Genomic DNA, 22,784 nt, shown 5'->3' on the forward strand with positions numbered 1-22,784 from the left:
TCTCCGTGGTAGTCAGGTCTGCACCAGGGCCAGGCTCTAGCCTACTAGTTTCATTTCCTCTTTCTGCCATGAGCCATGCTGGGTGCTCATTTGACCACGTGTCACAATAACTGCTGTCCCCGGGCCAACTGGCCTCGTGATTGATTCATTGATCGAACAATATTGCACATGGACACGCGCACTGGTGTAACCTTACTTATATTACAACCCTGATGCAATGACACTAAATAGCTATTGTAGTGTCCAGGGTGATACTCGTGTGTATCGATGGGATTCATAGTACAAAACCTCTGACTTTTTAAGACATATTTCCCAAAGGGCTGTCCTTCCCAATAACACCAGCATCTCTCATTACCCTCTGGACACATCGGTCGCATTCCTCTCTAATCAAAAAGGCTTCGCTGCAAATCACCGCCAATGACTTTCACTGTCTTTTTCCCCAATCAAAATTGAAAAAACATTTGAGCAAAGCTCACCGATTCCCACCGAGACCACAGCGGTACCCATTTACATTTGACATTCAAGTCATTCAGCAGACGCTCTTATCCGGACTTACAGTATTGAGTCCATACTTTTTGCTCACACTCCCGCTGCATTTCAGGGTTTCAGAGGCTAGACATTGATCTGACTAATGTGCTGATGGACTTCAAATTGGGGAGAGCAATTACAGTCACCTGATGACTCCACTAAGAAGTCAGATTGAATAGTCTGGCAGCCGTAAACTAATCAAATGAAGCCCTCAGAGTCACATGTGAATGCTGCTAATGGGTCTGGTAAACTAAATAAAGAGCTAAATAAAAGAATTGTAGTCGTAATTACAACAATTGGCTTTTCATTCCCAGAGCCTTTTCAGAGATTGATCTCTGAAAACATCTGTGTAACGGTGCTGCCCGGTGATAATCAGATAGGACATACGAGGGGAGCACACTAGTTAACTGATGGTAATCCAATTGAACCCTCATCTTTGCTGAGGCTGCATTTGAATGTGTGATCATCTAGTACGGAAATGCAGATGGACCATCGCATCCCACATAGGCATGTAGCCTCATTCTGTGATTTATTGATGGAAACACTGCAGGGATAATTGAAAGTGACTGGTTGCTCAGAGCGAAAAACAGGAAGATGCCTCTTGATTGGAGATAAACTGGGATGATTGCTTTTGAATGTGACACACACAACACACACACACACGGGATTTGAAATGAGCAGCCACGTGGTTTTCCCTGGAATCTTGTGTATATGCACATTTAAGTCATTACCGCAACCCAGAGCCAAAGCATTCGTAACAGTAAATGAGCAAATCTATTTCTCCACATACATGTGGACAGCGAGATAAAAATGAAATGGCACATTTACATATAAAGCTATTGGAAATGTATTAGAAAATAATTCTAAAGCAAGCAACATATTTAACGATTAAAATGCTTAAGAAACAAAATGGCAACCATTATCACCCGACAGCAGATATGGGAAAATGTGTTGCCGCCAAGTCCCATTTACCAGCTTCAGCCCTGCGTCCTCCCTCTGGAGGAGTTTTAGTTTCCTCAGTGTGGTGGTGGGAAACGCATTGATCATTACCATGACACTTCATAATAACATAAGCTTTACAATCTCATTAAAGTGAGAGAGTTTGTCTCATTAAAAAGGTGGATTATGCATACCGACCATTTTTGCCTCTTTTTTTTTTACCTGCACTTAAACTCACAAATTAGGAGCAAAAAAATATATACTCAAATCTATTTTAAATTGTTAGTTTTTTTTAGGAATCAAAGCGCGCATTTTCCAGGCTTTTCAAGACCAACTTCCGTTAATAAGCTTTTTAGTTATCGCTAAACTGTGAACATTTTAAATCTTTATACAACTTTGTAGCTTGTTGAATAAAGATGGGACTGGGCCTGCCTTTTACTTCAGAAGTAACTTGATTAACAAGCAGATGTGTAGAGATTGATTTCTTAACCAAAAACTGAGAGGCGGGTTGCAGGTGTATTGCCAGGGAAAGCAGGAGACGCTTTTAAATCAAGAGGTTCTTTAACACCGGAAAGATTGAAGGAAAGACAAATGATAGAAGAACCATGGTTGTGTGCCCGTAATGTGGTATAGAACGAAGAACATAAACAACTAAAACGTCGCTCTGGCTCAACATTCAGGCTCTGAGTTCCAACTCTAAAAAGGACTGGTCGTCACTAACTAGGGCTGACAGGACTCTTCAGCGCCCGACCACACTTCCTCTATGGTAACATCCTCCCATTGAACAACGTTCTGAAATATAGATAGATACATCATAGATAAAACAGCATAGACTTCCTGGCATCTACATTTTTTCCATGTGGCAGAAACTTAACCCCCCCACCTCGCTCTCAAATAGACGATCCAACATGCCCAGAGGTTGAAGAAATTAAAGTAACAACTAGCTGCATAATCAGATGCCTAAGCTCTCATTAATTCAACAGCTTTGATCAGATTCATTAAAAATGGATTGCAGGGGAAGGTATTCATTTCATCTTTCGGTTTCCGAAAAAAGTGAGGTTGGGAGAGGAAGTGAGTTGTGCGGTGTAACGGAATGAAATATTATCCGTGTCACGAGGTGGCAAGAGTGCTTCCCATATCATTGATAATGGGCTCAGGAAATGAGGGAGGTTAAACTCGTCACCTGCGGAACTTGTCTCTCATCTTCTCCAGGTCGTCGCGCGTGCGACCCATCTCCCCCTGCATGTAGTGGCGGCTGGTCTCAAACTCCGTCTCCATGGCCTCCATCTTGTGGGTGGTGTGGGAGAGCCGCCGGCGAAGGTCTTCATTCTGCTGCTGCAGGATCCTGGAGGGGAGAGGGAGTGGTAGAGAGGTGAAGGTGGAGGGGGGGGGGGGGGGGGGCAGTCAGCCCAGGTGCAGTGGAATGACTCACAGACAGTACTGTATTCACACATAGTGACTAGACTGACAAGACAAACAGAGAGCCATGGGAACTTGCTTCAGCCACAGAACTCACCCAAAATTCAGGGACACAGTTTATTCACAGTTTATTGAAAATAATGTCAATGGGAATAGAGAAAAAATTCATAATTAACAACTACGATTAACATGAGGGAAAATTGGCATATGTGAAAGAAAGGTCCATGCATATGAGTGAGTGCATATTTATGACAGAAAGTGTGTGTCTTTTCTCTGTGTGTATTGGAGAGAGCGAACGCATTGTTTTCCACAGCACTCGTGTGTGTGTGTGTGTGTGTCGGGTGGCTGCCTGCCTTTGTCCTGGTGTGTCTGTGGAGTTTAATGGGAGCAGCTGTTAGGATGCTGGGGGGACGGAGCATCTGCCATGGGACAGGACACATCTGCCATCTGCCACAACCCACTGTCCACAATCCTGTCACCACACCGTGTGTCGTACTATGCCACATCCAGCCACCCACTCACTGCTGGCTGCACACTGCGATTAAAACCACTGTTTTCAGGGTCTCTGTCCTACTGGCTCAGACAGACCCCAATACCTAGGGGACCGCTCTGCTGCATGACAGCAGTTAGCAGCAAAAAAATCTCCTAACTACAGTCCACCGACGTATGTTTAAGTAAGACTTCCAGTGGGCTCAGATTAGGTTGTGAGAGCCAGGCAATTGATTGGGCAGACAGGGGACCACAACAAGAGCGTCCAGGTGCGTTACCCTGTCACAGGGTGTGATTGGGTGTGACAGGGTGGAATGAAATTAGCCCTCGCACCGCTATGTGTTCCCCGTGCTGTGTCTGCAATAGTCAAATGGGACATTTTCCCCACCTAACAGCTGGCAGACACAAAATCTTTAAAATCGACAAGCTCCCGTACAAACTTCCAGAGCAACAGGTTAGTCCTCTTCACTAAGTCGACAGCTCCAGAGGGGAAGGAAGGAAAATGCCCACGTGTATCCTACACATGCAGACACACTTGCCAACCAAAACCAGAGCGGCTCAAGAAAAGAGAACATAAATAATTAATGGTATGTTACGGTTGGTGGGGCGGCAGCCAATGTTTTATTCTATAATTACACACAGGATTTCACTGTTTCTGCACGGTTCTGTTCTGTTTTGGCTCTTTCAGGGCACGGGTTTGAGTAAAAAGGCAGATTGGTTTTTGGCACAGTCTGTGGGTACTACCCTGTACAAGTTTACTTGAGCTAAGTATGTGTGCGCATACACAAACAACACATATGTTGATGTGGATTGTGACATGAGGAACATGAGCTCGGCTCCTATTCAGATCACGGAGAGTGGGTGTGTATAAGAAGCCAAGCTTACGCCTTACGTTAAAAAAAGAAGAAGAAAAACAGCAAAAGGAGCATTATCCACTCTGCTATGCTGTAAATACACGTAAGCAGTGAGGAAAATTGTACATTAATTATATGGTAGAATACACGCTTTCACAGAGCTGCTGCTGCTAACCAATGCACAGTGTGTATAAAAGCAAGGCGAGGCTACCATTGGATCTAACCTGGATGATTGAGCATTACGGTGCAACAGCAAAAGGCAAAATGAACTAGTCACAGCATAAAGGCGTCTTGCAATTACAGACTACCCAGAACCTGAGTGCACTGCGGTTAGGGTACTTTTTAGGCTGTTACAAACACCTCTAACAGCCTTGCACATCGAGATGCTCCCCGGGAGCCAAACAGGAGGAGGAGGAGTGGTAAATTAAGGCGCAATGGAAAAATAACTGTGATAAGAGAAAATAGATATTCCCAAGCTTTCAGAAAGTATTTTGAAAGACTGGGATTGGGAAACGGTCTTTCAATTCACTTGTAATCCTTAGAGGTTCAGGGGTTTTACATGCATTACACCAGGGTTTCCAAACTAGCAGCCCGTCCCAACTTTTCTAACTAACTAAATTTTTTCCTTTCTTGTTTTAAATTGTTGGACATGAAAGACTAAAAACAAATACCAAAAGTATTCCCACACATAAGAGAGATATACACCAAGTGTACAAAACATTAAGAACATCTTTCTAATATTGAGTTGCCCTTTTGACCTCGGTATCGAAAGCGTTCCACAGGGATGCTGGCCCATGTTGAGTCCAATGCTTCCCTCAGCTGTGTCAAGTTGGCTGGATGTCCTTTGGGTGGTGGACCATTCTTGATACACATGGAAAACTGTTGAGTGGGAAAAACCCAGCAGTGTTGCAGTTTTTGACACAAACTGGTGCACCTGGCACCTACTACCATACCTTGATCAAAGGCACTTAAATATTTTGTCTTGCCCATTCACCATCTGAATGGCACACATTGACAATCCATGTCTCAATGCTTAAAAATCCATCTTTAACCGGTCTCCTCCCTTTCATCTACACTGATTGAAGTGGATTTAACAGGTGACATCAATAAGGGATCATAGTTTTCACCTGGATTCACCTGGTCAGTCTATGTCATGGAAAGAGCAGGTGTTCTTAATGTTTTGTACACTCGGTGTATCCATATGTAAAAGCAAGGTTTGAAATGATTGTTTTGGTCAAATATTATATCAGTTTGGGCTTCGAGCTCAATTTGCAGTCTACAAATGATTTGTAATTATGTTCCAGGCCCCTTGACCATCCAAAAAAAAAAAAAAAAAAAAAGGCCCGTGGCTGAATCTAGCTTTTCATCCCATTAGACTTTGTCCTTGTGATCTTCGAGAGGTGAGAGAAGCAGGTGTGCGCATCATAGTGAGGTGAAGAGCAAACTGCTACTAAAAATGACCGCCTTCCCTAGGCCTCTGATGTCTATTTCCCTGACGGCTTCATGGCAACAACATGGTCAGTCATCTTATCACTGTGGCCATGACATCGTGTGACATCTCTGTCTTTCGTAGGGGCCATCCCATGGTAGTCACAAGCCTGGAGATAAAGGCTGGAGGGATGCATTTGTGTGTTATGTCTAGTCAGCCATACATACCGACAGACACGGCATAGGAAGAGAGGTACGGCATAGGAAGAGAGGTACGGCATAGGAAGAGAGGTACGGCATAGGAAGAGAGGTAAACAAAAAAACAAACTGCTAAAACACAACGAGCATGGTTGAGCATGTTTGGTTGAGGCCGTTTAAAACTCAGTGAGGCACAGCAAGATATAGTGGAGAATGGGAAACCATTTCTGACAAAAAACTATTGTGACTTTAGTTTGACTTTTCTGACCTTTTCCCATTCAGAAGAGTATGGTGGAAACAACGGGAGGGAGAGAGGAGGAAGGTCTGTCTGTCAATCGAGAAACAGTCCTCTGCAGCAAACGCAGTAGACAAACAGCCAACATTCTATAGAACAGCATGACAAAACTCCACTACCGCTGGGGAGAAAGACTCAGCTCTGGCCTCTGTGGAGACTTGGTGTCTTGAGTAACTCTAGGGCAAGAGTGAGTGACTGGGCGGTAATGATTAACAGTGGCACTCAGCTCAGGTCCAGTTGTATTCAGTTAGTCAGACACAGAATCATTCAACATCCCACACCAGCGCAGGGGCATCTAGGCCAATCAGTGACATCGCTTCTGTGCCACAAAGCAGCTTATCAGCATTTACCACCACATGGAAGAGAAGGGGGGGGAGGATCCAACAGCAGCTACGTCAGTGGCAATTCATTAAGCATTGCTGCCTGATGATGGCCATACATGTGGATAGTAGCCTGACTATATTTACCCTTTACATCTCGTTCACTGACACCAAAGGCCACTTCACTGTAGTGTACCAGAGACAGCGCTGGGCAAGACTTTACTGCGAGAGGCTAAAATGACACATCAAACATGCACTGTCACACACGCAGTTGATAGATTTGGAGGTAATTAGCTGACTATAGGGATTCTTTTGGAAGAGGAAGTGGAGCGGAGGAGGACAGCAGGACTGATGGAGGTGAAAGTTTGAGCTGTAATTACAACTAGTGTTCCGTCTCTGTACTAGTGGTCAATCCTGCACGGCTGGTGGTAATGGACTCCCCCACATACTCAGAGCTGCTTTCTCTCATCATTAGCTGTGTGGAGTTTTCACAGCTGGGGGGGGGGGGGTTCCAGCAGGGAGACGCCACTGATTACATAGATTCACTTTGAGCCCAGGCTGGGGTGGGAGAAGTAGGAGGCAGGGGGGTGTGGGTGACGGATGTTGGTGCTAACAGCAACCTGCTCCTCTTCCACTCTCGCCCACCTGCGCAGCACCCTTCCCACCACAGGGCCTTGTCATCATAGCACCATCTGGAATCAGCCATGTCTCTATGAACCCTCCCTCCACACAGTGTTACTGACGCAGAAGCTGGGCGTCTGCGTGCGGCCTCCCTCTCCCCAGGAAGTGTCTAGACGGGAGCAGCTGGGGCTCCTGGGCAGGGCTGGCTGTGGCTTGGTGCCAACCTGGCCAACTCCTATAAGCAGTCCATCTACCCAGTGCCAATCAGGTCGCGCCACCCGGGGCTACAGCTTCCCACACAGTAGACTGATCTATACAGTACACACTAAGGTGTCAAAACTGGGCTCAAAGTGAGGCAGGCAAATAGACACAGAAACCCAAAGAAGTCATGCTGAGATTCACTGTTTTCTGTTTGTTTAAACTGTAAGTCAAATTTAGTATTTTCAATCCTGTGGCTGAAGCATTCCTCACAGAAAACACAGCACATATTTGTCAAAGCATAAGGAGATTATAAAATAATTACTTACTTGATCCTGTCTGCATCTGATAAGGAGTCCTGCAACAACATAAACATCCTATTAGTTTGGCCATTGCAGATATGTTTGCAAAAAAACAGACATTTTGCTGGACCGGCAATCACTACTGGCTGTAATTAGTCATTTCTTTTAAAAAGGCTCTCCATCTACAACCTTGAGACATTGAGCTAGACAGACAGTGAACAGACCTGGGAAACATTGGAGATGCACTCCCTGACAACAATACACATCATTTCAAAAACACTCACCAGCTTTCAAGGACTGAACTAAGCAGAAATTGTACAAAAAAGATTCCACATTTATATTAACCAATTTCGCACCGCACAGAATTCAGATTCCTTGGTAGTTTTCAGTGTCTGTTGAAGCCAAAGGGTTACAGAGATAAGAAGCCAGGGCAGAATTTTACATGATGTCTCTTAGTTGCACAGGCCAATACGTACATACGGAGCTATGAAATCAATTTGACAGCCCCTGTCATTCTGCAAACGAAAGAAAGCCTTCAGTTTACACAGAAGAGCAGCCTGCGCATCTACTGCACTTAAGTGGCTAGTTATCAGCACCACATTTATGAATATTGTATTCTCTTCTCTGTAGAATAATTGCACAGTATTAAATCAAGAATATCTTTACAACATAATGGCCAAGTCTCAACAACGGCTATACACCGAGTGTACAAAACACTGTCATGATCTTTCCACTGACCAGGTGAATCCAGGTGAAAGCTATGATCCCTTATTGATGTCACTTATATATTCCACTTCTAATCAGTGTAGATGAAGGGGAGGAGACAGGTTAAAAGGGTTTTTTAAGCCTGAGAACTCAATATTTGGAAGGTGTTCTTAATGTTTTGTACACTCAGTGTAGCACTATAACAGAATGCAGTGCATTGAAATAAAAATATCTATAAGTTTAAAAAAGGATGAACTAACATGACAGCTGCACAACACTGACCTTTTCAGTTTGGAATGGACTAGAAAGCTGGCTAGTGAATACCACTTGATTGTTTGTACAGTACGTTTCTACTCTCGAGCCATCTAGGGAAATGACTTACCTTCAGTTATTGGCGAATGTAATTTCAATTTATAATATGACGAGAGTTGTAGCTAAGCAACTCGCATGTTGAATCCGCTCGACACAAAACACATTTGTTGAGAAGGCTTCCAATTATTTTTCTGGAAGGTGTACAACAATGGAGGGGGGGGGGGGGAAGAAAGAACTTCTCCTCACATACCTTGACCTGTGATAAAATAGAAAAAGAGAGGTGTTGTGATACTGTTTCAGAGTGAGGAGGCTGGGGCACGTATTTAGCTGTGGGTTTATCCATAGCGTCCTTGTGCTGTGTTCTGGTGTCCAGCTGAGAGGACTGGTGCAGTTTTTGTTGGTGGTCTCTCTGCCGACTCTTGTCCTCGCAATCAGTCTCACTGCAGCGTCGAGAGCTGGAGTCCCCGCCACCCCCCACACGGCTGTAGATGGGCCCCTCAGCTTTGGGCCTCGCTCCCTCCCTAAGGGGGCCTGCCCTGAGGGGGTCTGCCCTACGCTTCTCTGCATTCTGGTTAGGGATGTCCTTCGGGGGGGGGTGCCAGGTCGTTGGTCGACCTTTTTCCTTCCTGGAAGGCCTGTCCCTGTCCAGCGCCGAGGACCACTCGTCCCACGGCCGGCTCATTGCAGACTTCCTCTCGGTTCCTCGCTTCTTCTTCGCTTCGGGAGTCAAGGGAGAATTTTGTGCCTGGTGCTGAGGCTGGTTTCCCTTAACCGGTCTTGTGTCCTCTTGCTGTTTTCCACCCAGTATTTGCATTCTGGCAGGGCTGATGACCCTGGTGGTAACATCATCCAGGAAGTTGGAGAACTTCAGCTTATTTTCTAGGAATTGGATCATTCTTTCTGAGGTTGCTGAGCTTTGCGAGGTGGAGGATGGGATTATCTGTCTGGTTGAGGTGGTCTTGGCCAGAGACCTCCTCTGGGGCTTCCGGCCACGGCCTCGGCTCTGGCCAAGCATCTCGGCAGACTTGGACTTCCTGAGGTCTGAGAAGTGGACGCCCAGCTGGTTGGGCTGCTTTAGGATCCCCTTAGGAGGGAGGGCTAGTCCCTGGAAGGAAGTCTGCTGGTGGTGCTGACCTCCTCTGGGAACCAGGATGTCTGCATTGTCCTTGAAGACCAGCGAGCGCTCCAGGCTGCGACTAGACTGGGCTGGAGAGGTAGAGTAGCCACCTCGCTGGGAGTCATCTGAGCGGAGGTCTTCGTCTCCAGAGAGAGCGAGTAGGCCCTCACTGCGGCTCAAGAAACGTCTCATCCCCTGCAAGTCCCTGGCTGCCTGGTTGGCTGTGACACCCACTGTGATGCCTCTATGGCTGAAGATTTGGGGTGGGGGCAGGACGGTAAGATCCAGGCTGGAGACGTCCAACTCACTGTCCGAGAGCAGAGACCAGGAGGAGGAAAATACATTGCGGCCCTCAGGACTAACTGGGCATTTCAGGTAGGGGTCTGTGAACCGTGTTCGCTGAAAACCTGGAGTATGGTTTGGAATGCGAATTACCTGGCAGGGGTCAGGAGGGTTGGGGCCAGCGGTGTTGGCAGGCGCAGGCGGCGTGCTCCCACTAAGGTCCTCTAGGAACGAGGGCAAGCTGTTGCGCGACTCGCGGTGCTGAGGCGGAGCCTTGCGGTACGGCTTCCTGGCTGGGGTAGCGCTCGTCATCCTTGGTGCTCAGCGTCTGTCCGGTCGGTTATTCCTGCCAGGAGACAAGCATTAGATGTGGTAGAAGCGCCACCAGCCCTGAGCCCTGCCCTGTGCAAAAAGCCAGCTGTAAAGGTCTGTGTCCAGTTCCCCTCCCTTTCTCTCCCTCCCTTCCGACCATGCATACTCTCTCCCTGGCTCTCTCTCCACTCTCCCTCTCTCCTAAAGCGGCTGCAACAAAAAAGTGGTTTGAATCAATAGGCTTTGATGAGCAGTAGCAGTGGGCAGTAAAAGAAAACGGCTGCCTGGTGCAAACTGTCTGTAGTGGAGAGTGGAGGGAGGGGTATGGGATGCCACTTCAAATAAACATCAAACACAATTCATGTGTCGTGATGGAGTTTGTTTTATTTTAAATATCTGCTCTCAGAATTCTGCCTGCAGAGTATGTGTGTGCATACGTGTATGTGGAATAGAATGAGAGAGAGGAAAATCTGAGCATGCCCTCAAGCCTACAATTGATTACAAGCAGAAGTGTGTTTCCAATAGAGAAACTCTTAAACTACAGTCCACTGACTGGAAGCATTGTGGGCTAAGTTTAGAATGTAAAAACTAGGCACATTCTTTAGGAAAAGAAGCCACACCCCCCACCAAAATCGAAACCATGGACCACACACACACACTGATGCTCCGGAAGGCACTTTTAGGAACACAGGCACACCCACACACACTAGTGGCCGTAAATGACTAAGAAGCTGAACAGGAGAAGAGCCTGTCACTATATCTATTCTGATTGATGACTTGGCTTTTGCTGAGTCACTTTGTAGCCCTGTGGATCCAATTGCCACAGGGAGTGGAGAAACACCAGAGAGCCGTCCTTCCTTCCTGCACAGAGAAGGGTACCGTAGTTCTCTCTATATCCATTATACATGTTACTTATGCCCCAGTCTGATGCACTCATTGCACTGTAAATGCATCCGTATGCTTTCCAGCCGAAACAGTTCTGAAGAGTTTGTGCATATATCATGACATTTGTCTTTGGCAAGGTTTTTTCCCCAGTTGTCCGTGCACACATTTTTTAGAGGCAAGCTGAAGTCGGTAGCCAAAGTCTACGCCCCTTCATCAGTCAACATTAGGGATTCTTCAATTAAGTGCAGCAAACATCTTAGCTGGATGTAATATAGCGCGACAGATCTCCTTGGCAAAAAATGTGAAAAGTAATGACAGATTTGAGTTATCTTGAGGAAGTGTATACTGGCTACGGCATCTCAAAAAAATGGACAAACAGTACTATTGCCGCGGTTTTTCTAGCGAAGGTCTTTTAAGGGAGTATTTCGAGCACATACCCGCCAGCCGAACTGAAAGTATGCCGACAACTTAAGCCATAGAAATCCTCTTAAGAGGTTCAGATACAATAAACCAGATTAAAAATCAGCACTCGAGATACCCTAAGAACATGCCACTTCGATACAGCTAAGACCAGAAGTGACTTCTTCATGGCAGGTTAGGAGAATTTACACAGAAGGTTAGAAAAATTAACATAGCAGGTTAGAAGAATTATGTTAAGGTTTGGAAAAGGGTTTGAAGAGGTGTGTTTTTAGGGAGTCCCATCAGCACTTTGCTATGTATCCCTGGGGAGAGCATTCTGAGAAATCTGAATGATTAGGAAAACATTATTATGGAATAAAGTAAGGTCTAACCACCTCTGGCTTGGTTCAAAGATTCCCTTCATTCAAAACAGTGCATAATTGCACGACTGGATTATGCCCTGGGGGGACCAATGAACATAAGCCATCGATCAGTCCACCGCTTCCTGTGTCACAGATGCCCCCTCCACCCCTGTTCTCTCTCATGTCCCACAAATACCCCAGCAGCACAGGGGTGTTCATCATGTTGCTATTTTTACAGTGCGTGAACCACCCGGGGATGGGTTCAATGGGGGAAATAAAGGGAGGGAAAGGCTAGTGCGTCACAGCGGAATTCCAACGAAAGATCAATGACCTTCCCTGTGACATGACAGCAGCGTGTGCAGTAGGGTGGGGCCATATGGTCAGAACTAGTGTATGCGACATCAGAGCAGAGTGCCAATCAAATCAAACTATATGTGTCACATGCGCCGAAAAGCTCACTTACAAGCCCTTAACCAACAATGATGTTAAGAAAAATAAGAGTATATTTTTTGGGACTAAATAGGGGGGGGGGGGGGGGGGGGGGGGGTTACAGGTTAGTCGAGGTAATATGTACATGTAGGTAGGGGTAAAGTGACTATGCATAGATAATAAACAGCGAGTTGCATCAGCGTAATGCAAATAGTCAGGGTGGCCATTTGATTAGGCGTTCAGCAGTCTTATGGCTTGGGGGTAGAAGCTGTTAAGGAGCCTTTTGGACCCAGACTTGGCGCTCTGGCACCGCTTGCGGTGCGGTGGCAGAGAACAGTCTATGACTAGGGTGTCTGGAGTCTGACAATTGTTAGGGCCTTCCTCTGACATGCTATAGAGGTCCTTGATGACAGGAAGCTTGGCCCCAGTGATATACTCTGCTGCCAAATCTTTTCAGTCTCCTGAGGGGGAATAGGCGTTGTCATGCCCTCTTCACGATTGTCTTGGTGTGTTTGGACCATGATAGTTTGCTGGTGATGTGGACACCAAGGAACTTGAAACTCTCGACCTGCTCCACTACAGCCTCGAAAAGAATGGGGGCATGTACGGCCCGTCTTTTTCTGTAGTCCACAATCATCTCCTTTGTCTTGATCACGTTGAGGGAGAGGTTGATGTCTTGGCACCACACGGCCAGGTCTCTGACTTCCTCCCTATAGGCTGTCTCATCGATGTCGGTGATCAGGCCTACCACTGTTGTGTCATCTGCAAACTTAATGGTGTTGGAGTTGTGCTTGGCCACGCTGTCATGGGTGAACAGGGAATACAGGAGGGGAATAAGCACGTACCCCCGAGGGGCCCCGTGTTGAGGATCAGCGTGGCAGATGTGTTGTCTACCCTTACAACCTGGGGACGGTCAGTCCAGGATCCAGTTGCAGAGAGAGGTGTTTAGTCCCAGGGTTCTTAGCTTGTTGATGAGCTGAGGGAACTACGGTGTTGAACGCTGAGCTGTAGTCAATGAAGAGCATTCTCAAGTAGGTATTCCTTTTGTTCAGGTGGGAAAAGGCAGTGTGGAGTGCAATAGAGATTGCGTCATCTGTGGATCTGTTGGGGCGTTATGCGAATTGGAGTGGCTCTAGGGTTTCTGGGATGATGGTGTTGATGTGAGCCATGACCAGCCTTTCAAAGCACTTCATGACTACAGACGTGAGTGCTGTGGGTCAATGGTCATTTAGGCAGGTTACCTTGCTGTTCTTGGGCACAGGGACTATGGTGGTCTGCTTGAAACATGTAGGTATTACAGACTTGGGTCAGGGACAGGTTGAAAATGTCAGTGAAGACACTTACAAGTTAGTCAGCACATGCTCTGAGTACACGTTCTGGTAACCCGTCTGGCTCTGCGGCCTTGTGAATGTTGACCTGTTTAAAAGGTCTTGCTCGTCTGGAACAGGTGGTGCTCTCATGGATGCTTCAGTATTGCTGGCCTCGAAACAACAATAAAATGCATTTTATTGGCAGCAGGTAGCCTAGTGGTTAGAGCGTTGGACTAGTATCTGAAAGGTTAGCAAGATCGAATCCACGCGCTGACAAGGGAAAAATCTGTCGTTCTGCCCCTGAACAAGGCAGTTTACCCACTGTTCCTAGGCCGTCATTGAAAATAAGAATTTGTTCTTAACTGACTTGCCTAGTTAAATAAAGGTTCAATAAAAAATTTTGCCCATCTGATAGGCTCGCGTCACTGGCCAGCTCCTGGCTGGGTTTCCCTTTGTAGTCCGTAATAGTTTGCAAGCCCTGCCACATCCGACGAGCATCAGAGCAAGTGTAATAGGATTCAATCTTAGTCCTGTATTGACGCTTTGCCTGTTTGATGGTTCGTCTGAGGGCATAGCAGTTGTTTTTATAAGCACCCAGATTAGTGTCCCGCTCCTTGAAAGCAGCAGCTCTAGCCTTTAGCTCGGTGTGGATGTTGACTGAGGTGGTACACTCCTCAATGCCATTGGATGAATCCCGGAACATATTCCAGTCTGTGCGAGCAAAACATTCCTATAGCGTAGAATCTGCATCATCTGACCACTTCCGTATTAAGCGAGTTACTGGTACTTCCTGCTTTAGTTTTTGCTTGTAAGCAGGAATCAGGTGAATAGAATTATGGTCAGATTTTCCAGATGGAGGGCGAGGGAGAGCTTTGTACGCATCTCTGTGTGTGGAGTAAAGGTGGAGTTTTTTTCCCCCCTCTGGTTGCACGTGACATGCTGGTAGAAATGAGGTAAACCAGATTTAAGTTTGCCTGCATTAAAGTCCCCGGCCACTATAAGCGCCGCTTCTGGATGACATTTTCTTGTTTGCTTATGGCCTTATACAGATCGTTGAGTGCGGTCGTAGTGCCAGGATCGGTTTGTGGTGGTAAATAGACGACTACGAAAAATATAGATGAAAACTTGCTTGGTACATAGTGTGGTCTACAGCTTATCATGAGGTACTCTACCATGGGCGAGCAATACCTCGAGACTTCCTTAATATTAGACATTGCGCACCAGCTGTTATTGACAAATAGACACATACCCCACTCCTCGTCTTACCGTACGTAGCTGTTCTATCCTGCCGATGCACGGAGGGTGAGGGAGAGCTTTATTTGAGTCTCTGTGTGTGGATTACAGGTGGTCTAGAGTTTTTTCCCCCCTCTGGTTACACATGTTGTATGTGTCGAACTGCTTTGCTTTATCTTGGCCAGGTCGCAGTTGCAAATGAGAACTTGTTCTCAACTAGCCTACCTGGTTAAATAAAGGTGAAATAAATACAATTAAAATGTGACATGCTGGTAGAAATTAGTTCAAACAAATTGAAGTTTTCCTGTATTAAAGTCCCCAGCCACTAGGAGTCCCGCCTCATTCACCCTTTTGTCTTTTCCTATAACCAACTTTGTAAAACAAAATTTGGCATATACTGTAGAAAACATTCTCTAAATTCTATAGCATGTATCAAGTTCAACTAGACATTAAAATATGACCTTTGTCCTTGGAAACTGCAACACCCACCTAACTGATGCTTTTACCATTTATATTTCAGTGTTTCTCATAGAAAGAATGACTAGAACGTGCATCCCCATTAGAAGTTTCAAGCCTGTTCTAGTCATTCTATTTCTGTGGTTCATCTATCCTCTATCCAGATTGCGAAGGACTTTAACAGTACGGTGGAAAGGGAGGAATTTGGACTTAACGAGATGTTAAATCGTTGTACTACGTAACGGTTTGACTCATCCTCCAGAACTCTATTTCCTTGCCACACTGAATTTCTCATGCATGGTGTAGTCAGTGACTCAGACCTCCGTTAAACATTCATTCAGTTATAACAAGGGAAGAGAAAAGAATGTTCTAAGTCTGGAAATCATAAATGTTTTGTGTGTTTCTTCTTCACATTTGAGAGTGATGAAGCCTAGAGTGATGGCCTACACTACAAGTCCCCATGTCACGCAAGGCATGGTAACCCCTGCACTGGAAAGGAAGGTTGCCTCTACTCAAAACAGGTCTTTGCCACCGAACCTGCTTAAATCAACTGCATAAGAATGTGCACCTATTGGCCTGACTAATATTTCAGTTTTTCTGAGCTGTTGCATAAGCTGCTGGGGTCAAATAAAAGTTGGCAGATATAGAAAATGTCGGCCAATTTGTCCCTGGTCACTAAAATAACCAGATCAATGAAACACCACATGGATGTACCGCCTGTATTAATGCCCTGCCTATGTTTTACCATTAGGAATCTCTGTCCCCACGTCTCTGTCTGCGTGTGGATTTGTGAAATCGACCTCTGTTAAGAAAGCAAATTAAGGCTGGATTTCTGTCACTTTACAGCACTGCGGCTCTTTACGGAAATACACTTTACAGCTGTGTGGCAGCTTTTCTCAATAACAGCGCAGTGGAAAATAGCATAGTGATTTTTCGGGACTTGATGTTTGCCTGGGATTTAAGTGGCAGCACGAGGGGGTGGCAAGTTGTGTTCTATCAGTCATGAAAGAATTGGTTTCTACTCTCAGTTCTCAGCCGCACTCACACACAGGGGGGGTCTTTTCAAATGTTCCGGCAGTTAGAAGCATTAGTTTGTGGCATTTTTAAACGCGCAGGCAACAAGTCCCATTTAATGAACTTCCCTAATGGTTATCCCTGCCGTGTCCTTTTCTTCATATGTCAGAAGTGTCTTAAAGCTTTGCCTGAAAAACAGCATTATTATAACTGACTACGGCCCAGTTTACGTTATCTTATAAAAAGTCAAACTTCAGTCAAGGATTTTTCTGCCATTGAAATGCTTGGGTGAACCACCTACAGTAAGTGTTTTTTTCGGGTTGCCCAAGTCCTAACAGTGTAAAATAAATAACGCTTTCGGTGTAAACGACTAAAAACAGATAAAGTATGTAGGAAAGACAATGGACCTAGATATGGGCGGCAGGTAGCCTAGCGGCTAAGAGCATTGGACCAGTAACCCGAAAGGTTGCTGGTAGAATCCCCGAGCCGTCTAGGTGAAAAATCTAGTGATGTGCCCTTGACCAAAGCACTTAAGTCGCTCTGGATAAGAGCATCTGCTAAACTTCTAAAATGTAATATAAATCTGAGAACTAACAATCACCTAAATAAAAGTTAGTCAGGGAGAATTTAAAATTCCAAAAATCAATGAATTTAAGTATATTTTTTGTTATTATGTGTGAGCAAAAAAACACAGCATTAGCAAAACACAGAATTGCAGGAAATTAGCTTTAAACTGACACATTGTCTCTCAGCTGCATGGCAAAAAGTGTAGAATTGCAGGAAATTAGCTTAACTGCAAAAATGTGAGAATTTTGGGGAATTGTAGGAAATTTCTCTAAAATGCAGCTGACCGCACCCCTTGCCACGCCCACCACCTAAGCCCCTTTTTGATTCAGAAAAAACCCTGACTTCAGCTGATTAGAAAGATGGAATTACTTATAGTGAATCTGTAATGAAAGCCCTTGCTTGGGACATGAAAGTGTTGGAATGCCATTTACCTAATGACAGTGTATTTGAATGAGCAACGGGGGGGGGGGGGGGGGGGGTCTTGGTAAATGAGGGTGCGAGTTAAATCAGCCTTGGAATGAATGATCAGACGCAATTACAGTACAGAGATAGTCAGGCAGAGGAACCGTGAGTGTATGAAATTACAGCACATCAAATGAAGGGATTCTGATTAGGCAATCTGAGGTAAAGGAGGAAGACATCTCAATACTAAAAGGAACAAAAATATTAAATGTAACATGCAACAATCCCAAAGATTTAACTGACTTGTTCATAGAAGGAAATCAGTATTAGGCCCTAATCTATGTATTTCACATTGGCACAGACAATTTGTTTTCCCCCACAAAGCCAGAATTAGTTTTCCCCCAGAAAAGACGCCAAACTGCAGTCAGATTAAGACCCTGGTGAGGACGACGAGCACGCAGATAAGCTTCCCTGAGATGGTTTCTTACAGTTAGTGCAGAAATTCTTCAGTTGTGCAAACCCACAGTTTCATCAGCTGTCCAGGTAGCTGGTCTCAGACAATCCAGCAGGCAAAGAAGCCAGATATGGAGGTCCTGGGCTAGCGTGATTACAGGTGGCCTGCGGTTGTGAGGCCGGTTGGATGTACTGCCAAATTCTCTAAAACAACGTTGGAGGCGGCTTATGGTAAAGAAATTAACATTAAATTATCTGGCAACAGCTCTGTTGGGCATTCCTGCAGTCAGAATGCCAATTGCACACTCCCTCAAAACTTGAGACATCTGTGGCATTGTGTTGTGTGACAAAAATACACATTTTAGAGTGGCCTTTTATTGTCCCCAACACAAGGTGCACCTGTGTAATGATGCTGTTTAATCAGCTTCTTGATATGCCACGCCTGTCAGGTGGATGGATTATCTTGGCAAAGGAAAAATACTCACTAACAGGGATGTAAACAAATTTGTGCACAACATTTTATTGAAATAAGCTTTTTGTGCATATGGAATATTTCTGGGATCTTCGATTTCAGCTCATGAAACATGGGACCAACACTTTACATGTTGCGTTTATATTTTTGCTCAGTATAGATTGCTAGTGGGTACAGCAGTACTTAGAACATAGAGCAAAATTGACAATAACATACTTTAGAATAGCAAAGCCTAGTCAGTGATTTAGCTTTACTTTTGTGTACATGACATGAAATCTAACAAGCTATTCTGAGCTGACACTGACATGAACAATGATATGCTGCAAGAAGGCCTGAAATATCTCTTAATGAAATGGCACAATCCAATAGCACTACATTTGATACAATTATCACACCACACGATCCCAGTTCCTAAACCTACTGTAAAAAAACAAAAACGGCATCATCATTATGGGAAACCGTACAGCTCTTCCACCTCAAAATAGTCACACAGGAGCAAACATATCCTACGCTTTCTGCAATCAGTAGCATGAAGAACACAGTATCTTCTAGAGCCTTCTGTACGTACATCACAGGGGATCTTAGTGGAGCTCTGTGGTTCCCCAATGGCGAATGTGCATAAAGGCAGAATCTTGAGGAAACCATTGTTTTAGCACTATCCACCAAGTTTTTAAACTACAGCACCCGATTTGGTTCAACGTGGCAATAAAATTTTCACAATCTAAAATTTGGATCATGTTGGCTAATGACCATAGAAAAAAATAATAGTGGAGAGCAATGTACAATATGGCAAACTTAGCAAAACAAGGAATTTGTGGTAGGCCGCTATTACCAGGTATTTATAAAAAAATAAAATTATATATAAAAAAAAATATATATATATATATACACACACATACATACACATACATACACACACACACACGTTTACCTTTATTTAACTAGGCAAGTCAGTTAAGAACAAATTCTTATTTACAATGACGGCCTAGGAACAGTGGGTTAACTGCCTTGTTCAGGGGCAGAACGACAGATTTTTTTATCTCGTCAGCTCGGGGATTCGATCTTGCAACCTTTCGGTTACTAGTCCAGCACTCTAACCACTAGACTACCTGCCACCCCGTCTGGTGACTTATTATACCAGCAACATTTCCCCATGTTAAACCCACACACCTAAACATAGCAATATACTGTACAGAAACAACCCTAGGTATATCATTATTATAAATAGAACATATTTCTATGAAAACCACCATACCCAAATTCTGAGGTATTCCAGCGATGTCCTCATCCACAGGTTCTTAAGTCACAGGCATTCTGAAGAGATACAAAGGAGCAGGCTGAATTTAGATCAAAAGGTTTCCAGTAAAATAGCTATTAGCTAGTGACTTCCTTTTACCCTCCGTGATAGAAAGGATTCAGTGCACGTGCTGCTATGCTGGGTTCCCTCCTCCAGAATCGTGATACACCAAGGGGACCTCGCTAACCTGAGACAACCCTAAAAACATGTGTGGAACCGCTACTTTATCATACCCAGTTACCTAATGATGTCCACTGGGATTTGAGTGACATAGCTCACAATGATACCAGGTTTCAAAATTAGGTCACTGAAAAAAAAAAAAAATGTACACACCCAAAACTGTTCCGAGGCACTCTACCTAAAATGTTAAATCAAATATTGAGAGTGTTTCATGTTTGAGTGGAAATTCACGTGAGGCTGATTGCACAGCAAGAACACTTCATACAACATTCAGCACCCCACTTTCACAATCTTCAATTACCTGGATTTGGTGGCAGTTATAAATTAGGCTACCATTTAAAAAAACTATTTTTACGAAACAAAGCAGGCATATGTTTAAGCAGAATACTGTAATTTAACACAATGGGTGTTTGATATTCCTGTATCAAAGAACTCTTGAAGGATATGTATATTTTCAAAATAAATTCTCCTTAAAATTGGCTAATACAGCTTTCTGGTTTCCAGCTATAACTTTACCACTCTCTCTCTCTCTCTCTGTGTGTGTTAATCTGCCTTGAGCTGATCACACACAATATTATTCAGTGTAAAAGCGGTCTTTTTTTGTGCTGCTCAGGGCCGTGGATAAGCACCCTTTGCAGGAAGATGTGGCAGAGAATAACAAATGTAAACGCCTGTGCTGTAGTCACCAGCAATGCGTGACAATCAGCTGGTGGTGCCCTGGATTACAGAAACACCAGGGTTTTTTCTGGATCAAAATGGGGCTTAGTTGGTGGGTGTGGCAGGGGTGTGGCAGGGGCATGGCCATAGGCGTGGCCAATGGTGTGCTAGCCAACTATTCTTTTTTTAAGGCACTCCTGTTGGCCGCAGTGACAAAATATAGCTGTTTTAAAGCTCATATCCTGCAATTCTACACAGATAACATTTTTTTTTACGGGTGTTCATTTTTTCTGGAATAGAAAAAAGTTGTAATTGAATAAAAGTTGCCATTTTGACAAATTAGACGTGCGGAAATAAAAGCAACTTCTAAAAATGAATACTCGGATTATAGTGATGTGTCTGATCTCGCCAACAATGTCAAGCATGTTTAGATGGGTGAAATCTAGAGCCAAGTGTGTTGATTTTTAATCCAAGGGTATCTTGCGATTGACAAACATGTTGAATTATGCAAGTCAACACGACAACAACAGTAATTAATGAGGCAACCTAGACAGTGATTGAGTACAGATAGGGTAGTGTTTAGGGAAGTGTTTAGGGAAGTGTTTAGGGCTTGCAGCCCTGTTCCACCCATTTATGCTTATGTATTTAATATATGCAAATACACTGTATTTATACAAATGAGGCACATCATTTTCTTTATTTTAACAAAATATTTTGACAAAACCTGATACAAGAACATATTGTTACATTTCACAATAAATTGAATTCCCACCAAAATCTAATTTGTAAAATGGTCTGTGTGCTATAACTGTTGCATTAAAAACATACTTTGATGACTGTTGCTAATTGGAAAGCTAATTTCCTGAAATTCTACACATCTTGCCATGGCTTATCCTATCGGAGTGATTCAAATAGTATAACAAAATCAAAAATGGGGGCCTCCTGTCATGACAAAAATACTCCTGAATGCATAATATGTAGAATTTTAGATTCTCCCTGACTGTCTAGCTTTTATTTTAGTGATTGTTCATTCTCAAAAGATATAAAAAGATATATTTTTTCTACATACATTATCTTACACAGAATTTCTTTCCCAGTCCAGAAAAACGGTCAAAAAAACAGTTACGTGGTCCGCCCAAGACTTTCCCACGCAGAAAAAAACCTGCACACACAAGTCCACAAACGCGTATGCACATGCATACACTTCAGTCTCAGCACTGTTTGACATTTGACTTAATTTAAAATCATATAATTTAAGCCATAAAAATAATGTAATCATGTAATTTAAGCCAGAAAATAATGGAACATAGTGTTTTCCTCACGGAGGTCACCCAGTGTTTTAGATAGAACACTCTTATCATTTACTTGTTCATTTACTATAGAACAAGCCAGTCAACAGTAATGGAATCAAATCATAAAAATAAAAAAAATCTAAATTAGAAAATGTACCTTTTTAGCCTGGGGCTTACAGCATAAGGGCACAGCTATGGGAAGAGCTTGACCATAGAGCTTTATGGTCGTCATGAAGCAATCATAGAATTTCTATTTTAAGAGCCATCCTTACGGTCACTCCTGAACAGTGGGTTGGTGTAAGAGTACCCCTTATTGTGATGTGTTTCTCTTGCCACTGCCCTGGTAGCACTCGATTAATAAACTGCTGGGATGTTCATGTTGCTCCTAATCTGTGCTCCCCCGCTGTCATTCTGTGCTAATGTGGCTATTTAGATGCCTCTCTACTCTATGTCCAGCATCCTGCTACCTGGGCTTTCTTTAACTTTCTGTAACAAATGAATTTGCAAAAATTGATTGATTGATTGTACCGCCATTTTTGCCTCAACCCAATATAGCGACCAATTAGAGCAGCTGTTGGTGGCGGGCTGTAAATGGGTGGTGTTAGGGGGAGATGGAGGCACACAGCTGGTGTACTCAAGGTCACCTGAATTGGTCCAATGAAAAAGCATCTGCATATAAAGTGAACCTAGCGAGAGTTGTTTGCAAAAAACCCAAATGAACTAATGTTTCCACTGAGGTGATGGAAGGACAGTGCTCTGTTATTAACAAGCACCTGGACCGGGCGGTGGTGTGCTCTACTGGGCCATGTTCAGTCTTGTTTGGGCTAAGCTTGAATCATTTCAACGGCGGTAGAGAAAGCTACGGTTCATATAACTGAACCCGTGGAAAATAGTCATTATTTTCCAGGGACATTGAGTATGGGAGAGAGAATAATAACCCGAGTCATTATGTTACACTTAGGGCTTTTGATTTGGTGGAACCTAGGTGGCTGGCTCTCCTTCGCCCCGATTATGGACGCATGTATTATGCGTCTGGAGCTACTGTACTAACAACAAC

At 44.2% G+C, this 22,784-nt stretch overlaps 1 protein-coding gene across 2 annotated transcripts in view; it reads right to left on the bottom strand.

Annotated features, from left to right (window-relative positions):
• The window catches only part of tjap1 (tight junction associated protein 1 (peripheral)), a 73,855-nt gene that overhangs the window by 14,874 nt on the left and 36,197 nt on the right, over positions 1–22,784 (bottom strand). Inside the window, exons 3-6 of one of the 2 annotated variants that reach the window (XM_038960429.1) lie at positions 19,557–19,615; positions 10,161–10,353; positions 7,619–7,647; positions 2,651–2,812 (exon numbers count right to left, since the gene is read on the bottom strand). In XM_038960429.1, the coding sequence (XP_038816357.1) occupies positions 2,651–2,812; positions 7,619–7,647; positions 10,161–10,319 (350 nt within the window). In that variant the 5' untranslated portion in view covers positions 10,320–10,353; positions 19,557–19,615. The remainder of the gene's footprint in view (positions 1–2,650; positions 2,813–7,618; positions 7,648–10,160; positions 10,354–19,556; positions 19,616–22,784) is intronic. The other variant, XM_038960430.1, reaches the window with a different exon arrangement.

The sequence above is a fragment of the Salvelinus namaycush genome, chromosome 22 (assembly GCF_016432855.1).
Source record: "Salvelinus namaycush isolate Seneca chromosome 22, SaNama_1.0, whole genome shotgun sequence".
NCBI classification, from domain to species: Eukaryota; Metazoa; Chordata; class Actinopteri; order Salmoniformes; family Salmonidae; genus Salvelinus; species Salvelinus namaycush.